Source organism: Pantherophis guttatus, chromosome 1 (genome assembly GCF_059756535.1).
Source record: "Pantherophis guttatus breed Tessera chromosome 1, ASM5975653v1, whole genome shotgun sequence".
NCBI classification, from domain to species: Eukaryota; Metazoa; Chordata; class Lepidosauria; order Squamata; family Colubridae; genus Pantherophis; species Pantherophis guttatus.
Window position 1 is genome coordinate 299,672,453 of NC_142063.1, and position 17,181 is coordinate 299,689,633.

At 36.9% G+C, this 17,181-nt stretch overlaps 1 protein-coding gene across 4 annotated transcripts in view; it reads right to left on the reverse strand.

Annotated features, from left to right (window-relative positions):
• The window catches only part of RPS6KC1 (ribosomal protein S6 kinase C1), a 98,246-nt gene that overhangs the window by 71,200 nt on the left and 9,865 nt on the right, over window positions 1-17,181 (reverse strand). For 2 of the 4 annotated variants that reach the window (XM_060692492.2, XM_034427798.3), the window contains exons 3-7: window positions 12,658-12,778; window positions 6,553-6,668; window positions 4,373-4,466; window positions 3,266-3,316; window positions 738-1,100 (exon numbers count right to left, since the gene is read on the reverse strand). In XM_060692492.2, coding sequence (XP_060548475.1) covers window positions 738-1,100; window positions 3,266-3,316; window positions 4,373-4,466; window positions 6,553-6,668; window positions 12,658-12,778 — 745 coding nt within the window. The remainder of the gene's footprint in view (window positions 1-737; window positions 1,101-3,265; window positions 3,317-4,372; window positions 4,467-6,552; window positions 6,669-12,657; window positions 12,779-17,181) is intronic. The other 2 variants (XM_087883189.1, XM_034427800.2) reach the window with 2 other exon arrangements.

Here is a 17,181-nt window from a genome sequence, read left to right on the forward strand (position 1 = left end):
CGAACAAGAGTTTTTAAGGTATGTCAAAATCAAACAGAGCTAGAATTTTACCTATTGAAGTTATGGAAGTAAACTTGTTGGTCAGGAGTTCCTTGCTCCTAGCAAAAGCCACTGGACTGAATTGAAAACAAAAAAATCTACCAGAAGCCTCATCTGTTAAACCTGCCTCAGAGGAATAGATCAGAGAGCAAACAGCAATGGGGTATTATTTCACCCTAAGTAGAAACCACATTTTTCCCTTATCAGCTGGTACTGCCAAACTTATCAGAGGGAAAAGTCCTTCTATTGCAGGGCTGTCAAACTCGTGGCCCACGGGCCGGATGCGTCACACACTGGCCACACCCACACCTGGTTTAGCAAAGGGGGGGAAGTCCCGATACGTCACGTGACACCACCGTGACAATGTGAGTTTGACACCCCTGTTCTATTGCATCCTGATCTTCAACCTGCTAAATTTTGTAACTAAGAAACCTCCTTTTAATGCATTGGATGGCTTGCTTGCTTTCTCTTTTTTTCTGCATGCTGACTTTTAGCCTGCAAGCCTATAAGTAAAGTATCATTTCTGTTTTTTTATAAGCTTTTCTATTTCAGCAAAGAAAGAAAGAAATGTAAAGTGACCTAGGATGGCTTTTCTTTTTCCTTTAATATCCAATTATTTAACTACAATTCAAACTTGCAGCATAGAGGATAAAGGCTTAAATCAATTTAAATAAGTGTTAAAATAAATGAGGTCATACCTTGAACTCCTTCTAAAAGCAGATCGACTCCTTTTCTATAAAAGCCAAATGCAGCTTCATAATCTTCCTCTTCCTCCTTCTTCAAGGCCAGCTTTATCAGTTCTCCAGCTTTGTCCAAGTAATCTCTTCTGCCAAGCTTGGCCTTCAAGCTCCCAGTGAATAAACCCCGGCTCTCCCTCTCACTTTCAGATTTGCTCCATTCATGATCTGAAATGGCAGATGCCAATACTGGAGGTTCAGCAGCAAAGCTGAGACCAAGTGATGTGCTGGGGGAATCCTGGTTAGATGCCATTCCATCATCTAACTCAACAAGAGAATCTGCATCAATGGTCAAGGAAATCAAGTCACTGTCACTGGATAAACCTGTAGTGCAACAAAAGAATGGCAAGTGAAGGAATTAATGGTCTTCTCCCTTTGCCCTCTAAAGAAGCCCTACTAGCAAGTCTTGATTTAGAAGGTGAGTACAAGAAGTATTCATGAAAGATATTAACTATTTTAGCCTCAGATCAGTGCCTCTAAAAAAAGATAGTGGTCTTTCTTTTATATGGTGATTAGGATAATAGATGTGATGTACTTTAAGCACCCAGTAAACTATATCCTAAACTCTAATCATGATGAAGAATTTTGATGAAGATCATACAATTTATAACTTATTTTTGTTCAACCTAAATTATATAACCAATTCCACTGGTGAGTAAAAAACAAGTACTCTGCCAGGTTAAATGAAAAATCCATCTAGTTGAGTATTTAATTCATATTATGGTTCAAGAAAAGCCCACTGGAGACTATCACTCAAGCTGCCCAGCAATTAATTTTGAGAAACGTATGGCTATAGAGGTAGAGGTACTACCATATATAGGCAATATGTCTTGCAATCAGTGACAATTTTTCCTGTCTGAATTTATTTAATTTTCTTCCAAATCATTCTAGGTCAGTGATTATCAAAAAAAAATCTTGGAGTGTCACTTCTATAGGTCCATGTGAGGAAATGCTTCTTTTTATCTGTCCCAAACCTCCTAACATTGGATTTATTGGATGAATCCAAGTCCCAATTCAATGGGAAAGGAATACAATCTTCTTTGTCCATTTTCATTGTTTATATTATACAGAGCATACACTTGCTGCCAAATCTTTTTTTAAACCTAATCTAATAAATCTGTGTAAATATCTATCTCAATCATCCAGGTCATGGATGTCCCAAAGAGGATGTTCAAAAGGCAACTGGACTTTTTCTGGGGTTTTCCCCCCTTGAAAACATTCTGCTTCCGATCCAAGAAGCTTCTTCAGTTCTTCAGAACTGAAGAAGCTTCTTGGAGGAGAAGTGAAACGTATGCAAGGGAAAACAAACCAAGAAAGTACAGTTGCCTTTTGAACAGCATCTTTGGGATAAGTCTCAGTGCAATATTTCCTCATAAAGGAATGATAGATTCATTTTATTACAATTTCTGTCTGAACAATTAAAGCACAGTTGGTAGAAATATACTTGATCTATCTATATTAGCTGTCCAGGTTGTTTTGATAGTATTTCGGAGTGCTGAACCTACCCATAGCTCATATTTCTTCTTCTTCAGTGTTTCTCCAACAGATTTGGCTCCTAGGTTATTGAGTAACATACTTTTCTCAAAGTACATAATGACATTTAATAGTCACTCATCTTTCTTTTAACAAGTAAATAAAATGCAGTAAGCAAATGAATAATACTAAAATAGTCCCCATTGTTGGAGATTTATAATCTTTACTCCTGCATTTATTTAGAGCGCTTTTGTAGAATAGTCAAAAAGTCACTGAGGATTTGAATAAGATGCTGATTTGTACACCAATTCATATTCAGTGGACAACTTATTTTATTGCTGCAGAATAGAACTAGCATTCCAAAAGTTCTTATACTGAAAGTGTAAACCAGTTGAGCATTATGCAAAACTCAGACTAAAAGAACCAGTGAAGTGGCACAGTTTGAGATTGAGGTCAAAATCTTGTAACCCTCCAGTTCAAGTCTTACTTCTGCCAAAAATGCATGTGGTGATCTTAAGCTGGAGGAGATGAGCAATAGTTTAACAGAAAGGCCAATGTTTTGCAGACAGAATGTCTCAGATTTTAGCAGCTTGCTCACTCTCTCTCTCTCTGACACTACAACAAATCAGGATGAATTATTTATGGTCATTCATGCCTCTCATCTATATTGCTACAGTTTGCATTACACGGGGCTGCCCTTGAAGACTGTTCAGAAATTATTAGCCTGCGTGTTAATGGGTTCTGCCTTGTGTTCCCTATGTGATATTGTTACTGCGGAAGCTGCCTTGATTGCCATTAAGATCCAAATGCAATCCATTGCTTGCATTGGAACACCAATCCATTGTGTTGGTGTTCCTTAAAAAGCACCATTTAGCTTGGAATCTGGTAATGTTCAAAACTGTATGCTGCAAGGGGAGTTCACCTTAAAGTGGCCGGTGCATTATGGGTAACCTCTTTTTTTCCAATTAAATAATGAATTAACCCAACACCGCTCAATTTACTCCATTCTTTCTTACCTCCATATTCTGACTGGCTAAGTGTCACTTCATCAAGGACATCTTTCCGAGCTGTACAAACAAAAATAAAATGGAGCCAACATTAATTACACATAGGTTTGAAATAGGAAAGGCTCACTGTAGCCAGGAAATTCTAAAAAAAATAACAGGGGGAGGGACACGGTTTGTTGGGTATATGCACTCTAGAAAAATATAAACCGTTTTACTCTAAAAGCCTAAACCAGCTTCTTTCTACCATTCACCCTTCAGATATGTAGGATTTCCAACTAACTTGACCAACAGCCTATATTGAAGATGCACCACAAGTCCATAAATGTTCAGATATCTGACCTGTATTTTCTCCTGGTGTTCTAGTTTTCATCCGGTCTCTATTTCTTTTCAGATTTTACATTATGTTCTACCCCATTTGTGAATTTTATACCTGATAAACCTCATTTGGTGAATCCCCCTAAAGAGCAATGGCTATTGGATGATCTAGAAATGCACCAAAAAGCCAATCATAAAGAGGATTTCATAGTTTACAATCAAAACATTTAGATTAAAAATTACCTGAACAGTTATTGCTACAATAGGTGTTATTCCATCATGGTTTCTGCATAACAGAGAAAACCAAACCAGGAAAAATTTACCACTTGCACAATCAAGAAAATTAGAACTGAAATATAATGCTGCCATCTACAGGAGATGAAGATGAAGAGACCATAAGAAGTTGTTATCAAATCTAATTTACATGTGACAGAAAGATGGGAAATGTTAAGGCATGTCTGAAAAGTATTGACATATTTTATTGTTTTCTTCTTACAGATCCTTTCTTTCTGCCCACTGGTCACTTGGGGAAACAAATAAAGAAACAATATATCAAAATAGTTAAAATTCCAATTTAGATTTAATCCTATTTTGGAGCAATAGGTGTCCAGCATGCCATTCAAAAGCCAAGGAAACAATTGGATAATGTACTAAATCAGGATTGTTTCAATCTCAGCACACCATGGAGATCAAGTGGCCCAAACATGCTATTTAAAATTCCTCAACTGCCTTTCCCAAAAGAAACTACAGTTTAAAAAAAAACTGGAACTGGATTACAAAAAGTAAGTAGAGAGAGCCAACCTTCAGAACTGCAGGTAGATAAGCTGTCTGTCAGAGAGTCCACCAGAGGTTCTGCAGGACCAATCAATTCAGATCCATCATGCACCTCTCCATCCTTAAAATAGACAGAAAACAATATATATTTTTCACTAGGGATTAATGTAACTTTCACCAAGTGGAGAAAGTTACAAGAAAAATAACAATATGATCTAATACACTGTTCCCCAGCTGGGCCAATACAAGCACTATTGAGAATTCCGGAAGTTGAAATCGATATTCCAAGTTGGTAAAGATTAGTTTTATATTCTTTCCAGATTCAGTCTAAGTATACATTGAAAGAAAGAATAGTCAATAAATATCAAAAGTATTCCTAAATCAAAGTAGCTGATTTGCAACATCTTCCAGATGACACATATTCCCATCCTAGAAAAATGATATTGAAGAGTGCCATCTGTTTTCAACAAGATATTATTTTAAAACAGCAATATTAGCTTTTATGATAAAATAGATTTTTAAACCTGAGAGGCATTCAGGCTCTGCACAAAATTCCTCAAAGAGGCTTAGAACTTTCTCATTAAACAATCTGCATGGATACATCAAAGAGTTAATAACCCACCAGATCCCCTGCCCCATCTGCTAGAAAAGAAAAAAAGCTGTCTTATCTTAAATTAACTTTCGACCATGTTTTAGTTTGATACCTCTCGAACTAGAATGGTTCTCCTCTAGAAAGTATCTTTGCTGGTTTTTATATCAGCTTAGCAGCCTTATTCCTGTTGTACCAATTTAATTGTTACACCATAATTATAAATCATAATTAAACCCATTGTAAACCTGCCACAAACCATAATGTTTACCAGTCACACAAAGGTTGTGGTTTCTCAGTCAGGTTCATAGAACACATATTTTGGCTTCCCAGCACAGTTCGAATGTATATGATACAGCTGAGCTTAAGCACATCTGGATCTGCTTAGTGCCTAGGCAAAGCCTGGGTTCTCCATACTTGTCTCCCTAAGCCCTCATGGAAGAAATACTGGATATACATAAACAAGCTTCCCTAACCACAGTTTGGCATGATATGTGAAGTTAGCCAAAGCCAAAAGGATCAGATCTGGGCTACAAAAATCTGCATGGCTATAAATAGTAGCAAAGAGGTACAGAATACTTATATGTTTTGCTGCCATCTTAGTGATGCCTGGATATTAGCAGCCCTATCTGGCAGTACTATATGCCTATTATGTAGAAGTTTGGGTGTCTGCAGGGAAGATCAAGGAGGAACAAATAACATGTGCTTAATGCTACAGAATATCTAATGCGAAATATATTTTTACATTATCTTGACATAATCACTTTATTGCATGTGCATTGCCACACTGACATCATCTCCGTTTGCTGAAAAGACCACTTAATAGAATATCAGCAATGTGTAGTTACTAATCTAACTGCTAACTATTAGACACTCTCTTTCCTTCCACTGTGCATCAATAATATATTTAAGGCATAAAATAGTAGCAAAGTAGAAGTTGTTTGTCTATCTAATATAATCTATATGGTACTTTTATTCATTTGTTTTGCAACATTTGTATACTGTCCCAATCCAAAATTCTCTGGGTGTTCTTATTCTAATAAAGTGCCTTTCTGTTTTATATCATATAGAGCAGGGCTGTCAAACTCGCGGGCTGCGGGCTGGATGCATCATGCGCTGGCCACACCCATGCCTGGTTTAGCAAAAGGGGGGGAGTCCCAATACATCACATGACGTCGCTGTGACGACATGAGTTTGACAGCCCTGATATAGTGAATGATTTGTAATAGTAACTATGAGTTTAGCCTATTTACATCACCCAGAACTCTATTTATAAACAGACATAATTTCCTGAGTAAATGGTTGCATATGGAGGTATGAGAGAATGGAGATTTTACACACATTTGTTTGCTTGTTTGTTTGTTTGTATACTATAGAGAAACTGTTTCAACCTTAGGCCAATCCTGAAAACCTATCATTTGCAACTGTTTAGATGGGAAATTGAGGCTATGAATAGCTGCCCTTGATCAAATAGACGAAGATTGCTTATGTTTTCCTGAGATTTACAGTAAACTGCATTTGTACTAATTTTTACAAAGCAATAGCACTATGAACAAGTACTTCACTCACACAGTGAAATGAAATAATCTATTAGATGGGCTAGCTGAAAAAGATTCACCTTAAAGAAATCTTCAAGCTGCTTGCTAGTGTAGAGCATGGGGATGTTGGCAGAAAACTGAAGCAAATCTTCTGCGCACTGTCTTCTCTCTTCAATCACACCTTCTTCAAATCGCCCTGAAACATGAACAAAATCAACAAAATCAACAAGACATTTTTTTTCGGACAAAAATCCTTTATGAGGGGGAAAAAAAGCCTTGCATCTTCAACTGCTTCAGGAGACAGGGTCAAATATCTGGGCTCAAATGTCCCAGAATGTTTTATCATCTATTGAAGATATATATACCTTTGGCAGCCCTAATGGAATGTAAAACTCCATCTTTTATGGGAACACATTGGTTGGCCAATAAAATGTTAAATATATACCCTCAATGTAAAAAAAAAAAAAATGAGAGTTAGCCACATTATAGATATCTATTCTGTACTGTGCCTACTTCAGCCCTAATCCCTTATGGTTGCAGACTTCAGCTATTTGGTTTATGCTAAAAACAAAGATTTGGATTCTGAATTTCTCTTTACTGAACACCATGCACAGAACAATCTTGCTATTGGAAGAAAAAGAAGGCAAGTTTTCTTCCTTCCTCCCAAAGGTCTTTTCTATTTAGGTTGGGTGGGAAGGGGTAGTGAAGGAAGATTACAACTTTAATGAGAAAAAAAGACTATTCCAGGAAAAGACTGTATTATCAATGGGAGGGGCCTTCCACTCCCCAAAAGGACTCTTGGGATCCAGGAAGTCACAGTAAGATAAAACATGATGATACAGACTGGCTCCAGGTTGGCAAAGGAGTGAAACAAGGCTGTATATTCTCACCTTATTTATTCAACCTATCTAAATAATTATTTTTATTACATTAATATGTAGAATTAAGGGAACCTGGATTGGAAGAAGATGGAAGGTTTTAAAATTGGAGGAAATAGCATCAATAATCTCCATTATGCTGATGGCATTACCTTAGTATCGGATATCTTGAGTACTAAAAGAGTACAGTGTGGTACTGTGAAGCTATGATACATATTTCTCTGTCCCTTACATACTTGCATGCCATATCGCAATACAAATGCAAAAGGGCAAAATTTGTGTTGCAATGTACAATTCATTATTTTGAGCCGCGGTGGCGCAGTGGTTAGAGTGCAGTACTGCAGGCTACTTCTGCTGATCACCGGCTGCCAGCACTTTGGCAGATTGAATCTAACCAGGCTCAAGGTTGGCTCAGCCTTCCGTCCTTCTGAGGTAGGTAAAATGAGGATCCAGATTGTTGGGGGCAATATGCTGACTCTAAACCGCTTAGAGAGAGCTGTAAAGCACTGTGAAGTGGTATATAAGTCTAAGTGCTATTGCTATGGCTATTTTGATGTCATCATGGTTAGAAATAGATGACGGTGAAGCAATTCCAAGGTAGGATTTCCAGATGTATTAAGCACATCTTTTATCAACCTTAAGTCACAAGGTTAGAATGAAGAAGACCATCCACTATATCTAGAGGTCAAGAGCCTGGGGAAAATTTGCTACAGCAACTGTGAATTAAAAGAACTGCGCACTAGCACAGAATATATGGTCATTTTATTTTCTTCAATTAGCAAAGTGGCCAAGATGTGCATTTTGTAAGAAGGCTTTTAGCATAGGGAGAGAGGCATGGACTCTACTGCATTACAAATGACTTAGGGCAGGGGCTGCAGCCTGTTTGAAACTGGGCCACACAGGCGGTAGTCGAACATGTGAATGCGCCCAAAGCTCCCATTGCATGAAAGGTGGCTGAATGTGCTTGCACTTACCCCAGCTATCATTCAAGGAACTATCCCCTCTCCCCCACCCCACTGGGCCACCAAGCCAGAAAGGTTGGGGATCACTGACTTAGGGGCTTTAAGTGTTACTTGGTGCTTTAACTGTTCTTAAATAGTGGCTTAAGTGCTTACAATCAGTATGCAGGTTTTTTTGAGATGCTTTTATTTCTAAGCAGTTAAGAGAGATTTATTATGAAGTGTTAAAGAGATGAACTAGCACTATTAATGTTTATCTAGGAATACTTTCATTAAACCTTTCGGCTTACTTCTAAGTAACAAGAGCAAGACTAGACACTTAACAGACTCCAGGTCAAGTCTCATGTTTTCTGGCAATGTTTCTATTTGAGAGAGAGAGGATGCCATTTCAGCTGGGTACAGATAAATGCCAATTCATCCAGCTGCTTTATCCAATGAGTGAAGCAAAAGAGAAAAGCAGGCTGCCCTTCAGCAGTCTACTGGCAGCGGATTTGTTTCTCTCTTATAATGACCCTCAAAAAGGGAAGATCAGCTAGCCTGGCAAATGTAATGTTCATTTAAAAAGAGGCAGGAAGCAAGAGTTCAATTACATTGTTGTAGCTATTCCTTGTTTTTTTGGGGTTTTTTAACTCTATCTTTGCAAATTCTGACTCTAAAACACCACCACGTGGAAGTTGTCTCTTGTCCTTCTCATTTTGCTGGTTATTAAAATATGTTTTCACAGGAAGGCTTTGAAACTAAAAATCCTTTTTAGTCATACATAGATCAAGCTAAGGCACATAAGCCACAATTGGTGGTTTCACACATCTTATGTGTCAGCCCTGGCTGACATTATGAAGCTTAAACCAACTATATTATAGTTTAGCATACTCTACTTCATTACATTGTTCTTTTAAAGACTTGCTGTACTTATTTCTCTTTTGTATTGCTATTTTAGTGTTTTACTACTATTTTATCAATTGCTTTAATTTACCATTGTTGACTACCTTGAACAAAACCGAGGAAAGACAGGGTATACACATTTTAAATAAGCAACCTTGACTAGATCTATTTTTATTATATACAATATTGGATTACCAGTTCAGTTTGGACATTGTTAACTATGGTTTGTACCAGTTGTAAAATGGGAAGACACTACAAATGATTTGGGCTTCTAGACATGTTACAGGAAAACATGTAGGTTTTAGAGCTGCTTGATAACATCCAACAGTAAACATCCATTTACTCAATACTCAGCTTTCTAAAAGTTTAACTTCACCACTGCAGCAGGGGTGAAATCCAAAAGTTTTCCCTACCAGTTCTCTGCATGTGGCTTGCTGGGCGTGGCAGGGGAAGGATATTGCAAAATCTCCATTCCCACCCCACCTACCCAGAGGTGGTATTTGCCGGTTCTCCAAACTACTCAAAATTTCCACTATAGGTTCTCCAGAACCTCCAGAATCCAGTAGAACCTGCTGGATTTCACCCCTGCACTGCAGCCATGATACAATGGCTTCTTGAAGTAGATAAATTATGATGAATGTCTTCCTGTGTTCCTAAGAACAGTGCCTCAAGAGAAGGCATCATTACTAGACAGAAACTAAGCAGAATCAGTCTTGGTCAGGTAAAGGGAGGTTGTCTGAGAATTCCAGTTGGGACTTGAAGTTGAAGTTGAAAAACATTCCAGAAAAATGTTTTCCTTAGTATCTCCAATCTATTCCATAATACTGCCAAGAAAACTACAGGAAGGCAGTCACCAGAAATTAAGGGAAAAGATTTTTTTTTAATCCAAGAATAAGGAATAGAACAAAAGTTATATAGCACCACTGCCATCAAAATACATAACTATCAAATCATATTCAGGGGAAAAAAATATTTTTATTTTTTGCTTTTTAGAGGGGTATGTTTTTTTTAAAAGGGAGATATGGATAATCTATCAGGATCAAGAATGAAGACAATCACCATCACATTATAAATTGAGGAATTTATTGTCCTTTCAGGAAGATTACATATTTCAATGATTGAATCATGGAGCCAATCTGAGCATATCAGCATTGGATGACAGTAAAATGACAGACATATCTGAATGTCCTCCATTATTGCCCAATCTTTATCCTTTACATCTCTTCTTCCAAGGAGCTCAGAGTAGTGTGTCATAAATATCTCTTGAAAAACATGCAAAATATGCACACACATGTATACACACTTTACCTCACAACAGTCCCAAGAGGCAAGATAAGCTGAAAGACAATGACAGGCAAAGCTTCAACTAGTCACCTTCTTGATCAAATTGAGATTTTGTTCAGAGTGTCCCTAATCCCAATTAAATGTTCTCAGCACTGCTCTGTAATAATTTACAATTTGTATTCTCCTCAATGTTTCCAATGCCAGAAAAAACAACAGCACTTGAGCATCTCAGGAGACACCTTGTCCAAAGTTGTATCAGGCATGTATTTTAAGACGTTTTTCAATGTCAACATACCTAATAAATTCAGGAAATTCAAGAACAAAAAAGTTTCTATCCAAATAATAAAAATATTTATTATTTATTTATTTGTTTATTTATTTATTTATTTATTTTTGTGATTTATATGCCGCCATTCTCCCGAGGGACTCAGGGCGGCTTACAAAAACAATATCCAATACAAATCACAATAAAATTAAAATCAACAACCCAATTAAAACAATTATAAATTATAACAATGTACACCCATAACGGATCAGTTAAGTTGACGAAAGAGCCACGTCTTCAACTCACGACGGAAGGAAAGGAGGTCGGGAGCTATCCTGAGCTCGGTGGGCAAATCATTCCAGAGGGTCGGGGGTCCCACAGAGAATGCTCTCCTCCTGGGGGCCATCAGCCAATATGGCTGTCCCAATATGCTATTGGGACAGCCAACAGTTTACTTGTGGGACTCCCTCTCCCTGAGGATATCTGTCCTGGGTACACTCCAGGTCCTCTCCCTTAAATGTTGCCATCTGATGGGACCTCAGAGGCATGCCTTATCAGTGGTCACTCCAAGTCTTTTGGAACAGCCTCCTATTGGAAATCAGAGGAACCCCTAGCCATTTGGCAAATTTGGGCACTTAGCAACCAGTGAGCATTTGTGATTATTGTAGCATCTCATGATCACATGATCACCATTTGTGTACTTCACATCCCATTTCCAACAGAGTCAATAGAGAAGCCAGCAGTAAAATCACAAACTGTGGTCATGTGATGGCTAACTGCAATCATTGCAGTGATTCACTTAATGACCACTGGGGAAATTACAGAGTTGCCAGTCCCAAATGTGATTGTTAAGTGAGTATTTGAGTATTACCTGTATATTTCATAATTTCACTAATCAAAGTCCTTTTAAAATAAATTTTAATCAGAAAAGCATCATAGGACCTTACAGGGGTCTCTAAAGAATTACAAGAAATTGTACGGAAGGAATTCAACATAAACGTTAGAAAGCATGTTTTCTTCTATCATTCAGCTATAAGAAAATATTTGAAAAGAACACTAAAGTATAGCAGGTAAATAAAATATTCTGCATTTTCCTAGCGTGATTAATGTCAAACAAGTAACCATTCTTTCTCATACAGAACCACTCTCACAACAAAACACATTTTACAGGCACACAAACGTACTTCTTCCTCCTTCCAATAGAAACAGCAAAACAGAAGAAAAAACAGAGTGAAGATACAGCAAGAGGAAAAGGTAGCTGCAGCAGGAAGAGAATGAAAACAAAGGGGAAATTTGATGGAGAAGCTATGAAAACAAAAATTAGCTAGAAGGAGAACAAAACAAAAGAATACAACCTCTGCTTAGGCAATACAGTTGAACAAGTCAATTTAACTAGCCAAGCAGTCCTCAGATGATGACTAATCTTCAGGCTTATCTTCAGAGGCAGTCAGGTTTTTCAGCAGTGATCACTGCAGACATCTCACTCTGACCCAACTGTTTGTTTTCAATAGTTCCTTCTATTTATGTCAGGAATGCAAGACAAATTATGATTTGGAACTGATCATGGCTAACAAAATGGTTTATGTATAACGCTAGCCCACAATTAGATCCAGAATCAGGAGTGGAATCTGTACAAGTGAGGTTTATACAGTAACAAGTTATCTTGATATTCTAATTGTAATTAGAATCCATAATGAGATATACAATGGATATGTAATACATATGGGATATATTATTCCTTTGTGCCCAAGTCAGTGTGACTCTTGATCCTTGGCAATAATGTGGACAAGTCCCTGCAATTTTCTTGGGAACTTTTTTTAGAAGTGGTTTGCCATTGCTTGGCAATCCAATTATTCTATTTCACGATGAACAAAAATATATTCCCAAATTATTTAATTATTTGAAAAAGATGCTTACCAAATACTATTGCTTTAGCAAAAGGAGGAAACAATTCTGTATGCCTGAATAAGTGCTTATGAATCTGCCAGAGTTCTTTGTGCAATTTCTTAAAGTCACTGTATCTCTTCCAAACGACTATCTGAAGCAAAACAAAATAAAACAAAACAGAAAACAAACATACCCATGAGGCAATTAGTCCTTCTAATAAAGCATTTATAAAAAAAATAGCAGAAACCAATACAGTCACCAAAAATATTAGCTAACAGTATAAACCTATATTTTGTTGTGATATCATTTTTCCTTCCCTCCCTTTTCTACCTGAAGAACAGATCTACTAAGATGTATTAAGTAAGAATTTTAATCCAAGAAATCACTTCATACTTAGTTTTGTTCATAAACTAACGGAGAGAATTCTAATTGAATTCTTCCCTAATAATGTATTTAAATTCAGTTTAGTCATGTAAGATATATTTCTAATGTACTGTTTCAGGCCATTTTAAATCTGTAAATAACTGCACAGAAATAGCTAAAAAAAAAAAGTAAAGGTTTCCCCTGTCCAGTCGTGTCAATGCTCAGCACTGTTTTCCTAGCTGAGGGAGCCAGCATTGTCTGAAAACACTTCTATGGTCATGTGGCCAGCATGACTATACTTTGAGGCACACAGAATGCTGTTACCGTCCCACCAAAGTGGTACCTATTTATCTACTTACATTTGCATGCTTTTGAACTTCTACTGCTTTTGAATGTCACGCAGTATGTATAAATTCATATTTGCAAAAAGATATTGTGTAACTTCCTACCTAGAGGTTGGCCAGCTTTTGTTTATTTAGGCATTCATTGAAACATACCAAGGGTGCTAAACATTTGCATGCAACTGTAAACCTTCACTGCTACACAACGGAGGACTATAACTTCTTCGGTCAATATTTTTTTTTCTAAAATATGATTAAGACATCCATTAAATCTTTACCAATTGCCCAAATGGGGAAACAAATGAAGAAGTCTTAAATAATTATTAAATACACCAGGATAATCTAAACTGGGTTGTAAATATTAACCTAGACAATTCTTTTTTATAAAAAATAGATAATCACAAAATAACAGGCTTTGTGTATCTGTTCTTACAAATAGCAATAGCACTTACTTATATACTGCTTCACAGTGCTTTATAGCCCTCTCTAAGCGGTTTACAGAGTCAGCATATTGCCCCCAACAATTTGGGTTCTCATTTTACCCACCTCGGAAGGATGGAAGGTTGAGTTAACCTTGAGCCTGGTGAGATTTGAACTGCCAAATTGCAGTCAGTCAGCAGAAGTAGCCTGTAGTACTGCACTCTAACCACTGTGCCACCACGGCTCAAATAAAGAAAGATACAAAAATACTTTCATGTATTAGCAAATCCCCTCTCTCTCTCCCTCCTTCCCTCACCGCCCCCCCCTTTCTCTCTATCCTTGTTTTCCAATGGATTTATTTGTTGTAAAAATCCAGTGCCTGCCTGGAATTCTTAACTGTTTCTTAAGAATTGCTTTTTCTTTTTAGGGGCATCAAGATCCCATATACCCCATAATGTACACATACATTTGCACAAACATAAGTTATTAAAAAGATAACATTATTCAGAATGTATAAATTCACAGGCATATTCAGCAATCCCATCATTCCCTTTTGGAATAAGTAACACAGAATGCAAAAAAGAAGTAGGAAATAGGAAACCACAGAAATTAGAGTTATGAAATAAGAAAAGGTTAAAATTAGTACACATCAACACAATTCTCTCATTATACTTTTGCATTCTTTTCTAGCCTTACAAATCATGCTTGTTTCCACCACTTCGCACACTGCATTTTGTCCCACAAATTTCTCATCCCTTTATTCTTGGACATCTCATCAACTCCATTCAACCCTTACTTTCTTGGTCTTTCCCTCCTCCTGCCCAAGTCACTCTTCTTTTATACCTGTCTTGTAATTCAGCCCCTTTCCATTTTTTTCCCCAGATAGTCCCATTTAACAACAGTCCTCAGCTACTGTGGTGATAAACATAACATTACAACCAATCCTTCCATTTACGACTTTTGCAGGTTTGTAAACCAAAGGAAAGCTGAAATAAGATCACAAGCACAATCACAGTTTCATTTAATGACTGCTTAGCTTAATGACTAAGTTCCAATTGTGGCCATTAAATGAGGACTACCTGTATATGACCAAAGCAACTCTGTGTATTTCTTTCATTCTGGTCAATCACTTTTGCATTCAATCCACATTCATTCAGCACTCATGTTATTATTTACATGTTCTGTTTGTTCCCATTGCCTTCAATCTACTTTTTGCCCTGATGTACTTAAGTCTCTTCCCTATAGCAGAATGGACAGAAGTATACTCTTCAACCCTTTTCATTTCTTTTGATAAACATTTATTCCTAACAGCGGACCACAACTACCTATTATCTTTCTACCAGAATAATGCATATTTTAATGTCCTTCTGTCTTAACCTAGTGCCCTTGTTGTCCACCACTTGGTATTGAACTATTTTTAATATTTCTATAGCATGTGTAAGAATTAAACATTATTCCAGGTATTGGTGCTCAAAGATTTAGAAGTGACTAATTTGCATCTTCCAGTTAAAAATTCAGATCAGAAAGAATAAGAAACTCTCTTGGCAATTCTGCCTTTCTTCTATTTCTCTGATGCTGTTTCTGACTCCAAGAAATGTTAAAATGCTAAAAAAGCATGATTGTATATTATTTATTTTACTACTGTATATAAAATATTTTCCTAGCTCTAGAACTTTTTATACATAGTTATATATAGTGTACAGCTAGGAGAAAGGCCTACCAAGCTCAACAGAAACATCTATGACTATTTTCTCAAAAGAAAGACAAAAAAAGGTAAACAAATTGTTCAGAGATATATGTATTTTATTCAGCTAAAATTGGAACAGATAATTTAAAGCTTTTTGGCTAGGCTAGATTTTTTATATAATAACATCAAAGCGCTGTTTACAGTTGTAAACATTAAACTTGTTTTTAAAAAGTTAAAATAAATAGCCAGAAGACATAAGTTTCCAGTTTCAGCCTTACATAGTCTACAAGTTATCTGTTTGCCAGTATCAAGTGATATTAACCAATTGTCACATTTGCCAAGCTAAATGAAATGTCTCCACTGAATAACAAGCCAGTAAGTTGTTTTAAGTGTTTTTGAATATGTATTTTAAAAAACACTACTAAATTCAGCATGAATATATAGACCAACTAAATCTAACAAGGCAAATCATTCTAAAAATCTAGATGAAGTTGCATTATATAATACAGATAAATAATATTAATTATCTTACATTAAGTTACATGAATTTGAGAGGCTAGTGTTTGTAGCATTGATATATTTTTGATATTATTGTACATATTATATTTTTAGAGTTGGAAGGACTGAATCCATAAAAGCACTTTAAATATTGTAAGTAAAAAAGCAAGCAAGCAGGAAGATAGTTGGGGGAATATGTTGTAAGGGCCCTGTAATCCTTGCAATGGTCCATGGTCAATTTCTCCTCTCCAGATCTCTTCAGGGTGGGGTGAGTATATGACTTTCCTTATACACCATCCTATTCTCTCACTCAGGAGGTGGACCATAAGCCTCTTCAATATTCCTCCCTTCTTCCACCTAACCACCTTCTGCTCATGTCCCCCTTCCATTTCCTATCCAATCACAGACCCATGCAATTTTTCCATATACTTCAAGCAATCTTTCCTGTTCCTCTTTTTCCACCCCAACTCCTACATGTAATATTCTTTCCATCTTCATCTTCCCCACTCTTGTCTCCAATAGTCTTTAGTCTAATTTTCTCCCAAGATTCCTCCAACTCTAATCTGCACCACTGTCCTTTAGTTGAATTTTCTTCCAGTTCCTTCTCTTTCTGTACACAGTAGATGGAGTTTTAATTCTTCCCTTCTAAGTTCTGATTCTGAGGAAGATTCTGTTCCTCAGCGCTGCATTTGTTTATTATTTATTATTATTTAGACTTCTATGCCGCTTCATAATGCTTTACAGCCCTCTCTAAGCGGTTTACAAAGTTAGCATATAGCATATTGCATATTAGCATATTGCATTAGCATTAGCATATTGCCCCCAACAATCTGGGTCCTCATTTTACCCACCTCGGAAGGATGGAAGGCTGAGTCAACCTTGAGCCGGTGAAATTTGATCTGCTGATCTGCTGAACTAGCAGTCAGCTGAAGTAACTGCAGTACTGCACTCTAACCACTGTGCCACCTCGGCTCTTTATCACTGGAATTGATAAATACCCTGCCTGCAAGAAGATGTTCTTTAAACTCTTTGAATGTTGGGATGGTTGCTGATGAAATTCATTGAGACTGCAATGAAGGAAAAATGTGTCCTCTGCTGCATCCTGTCTTAACAGACTGGCCTTCTCTGAGATTAGAAGCTAAACTGGGTTGGAAAGGAATACCAAAGGCTGTATTCTAAAATAAGAAGTTGAAAAGTCATCCTAAAAATACATGTTATGTCCACACTACTGTCAAGTAAACTAAT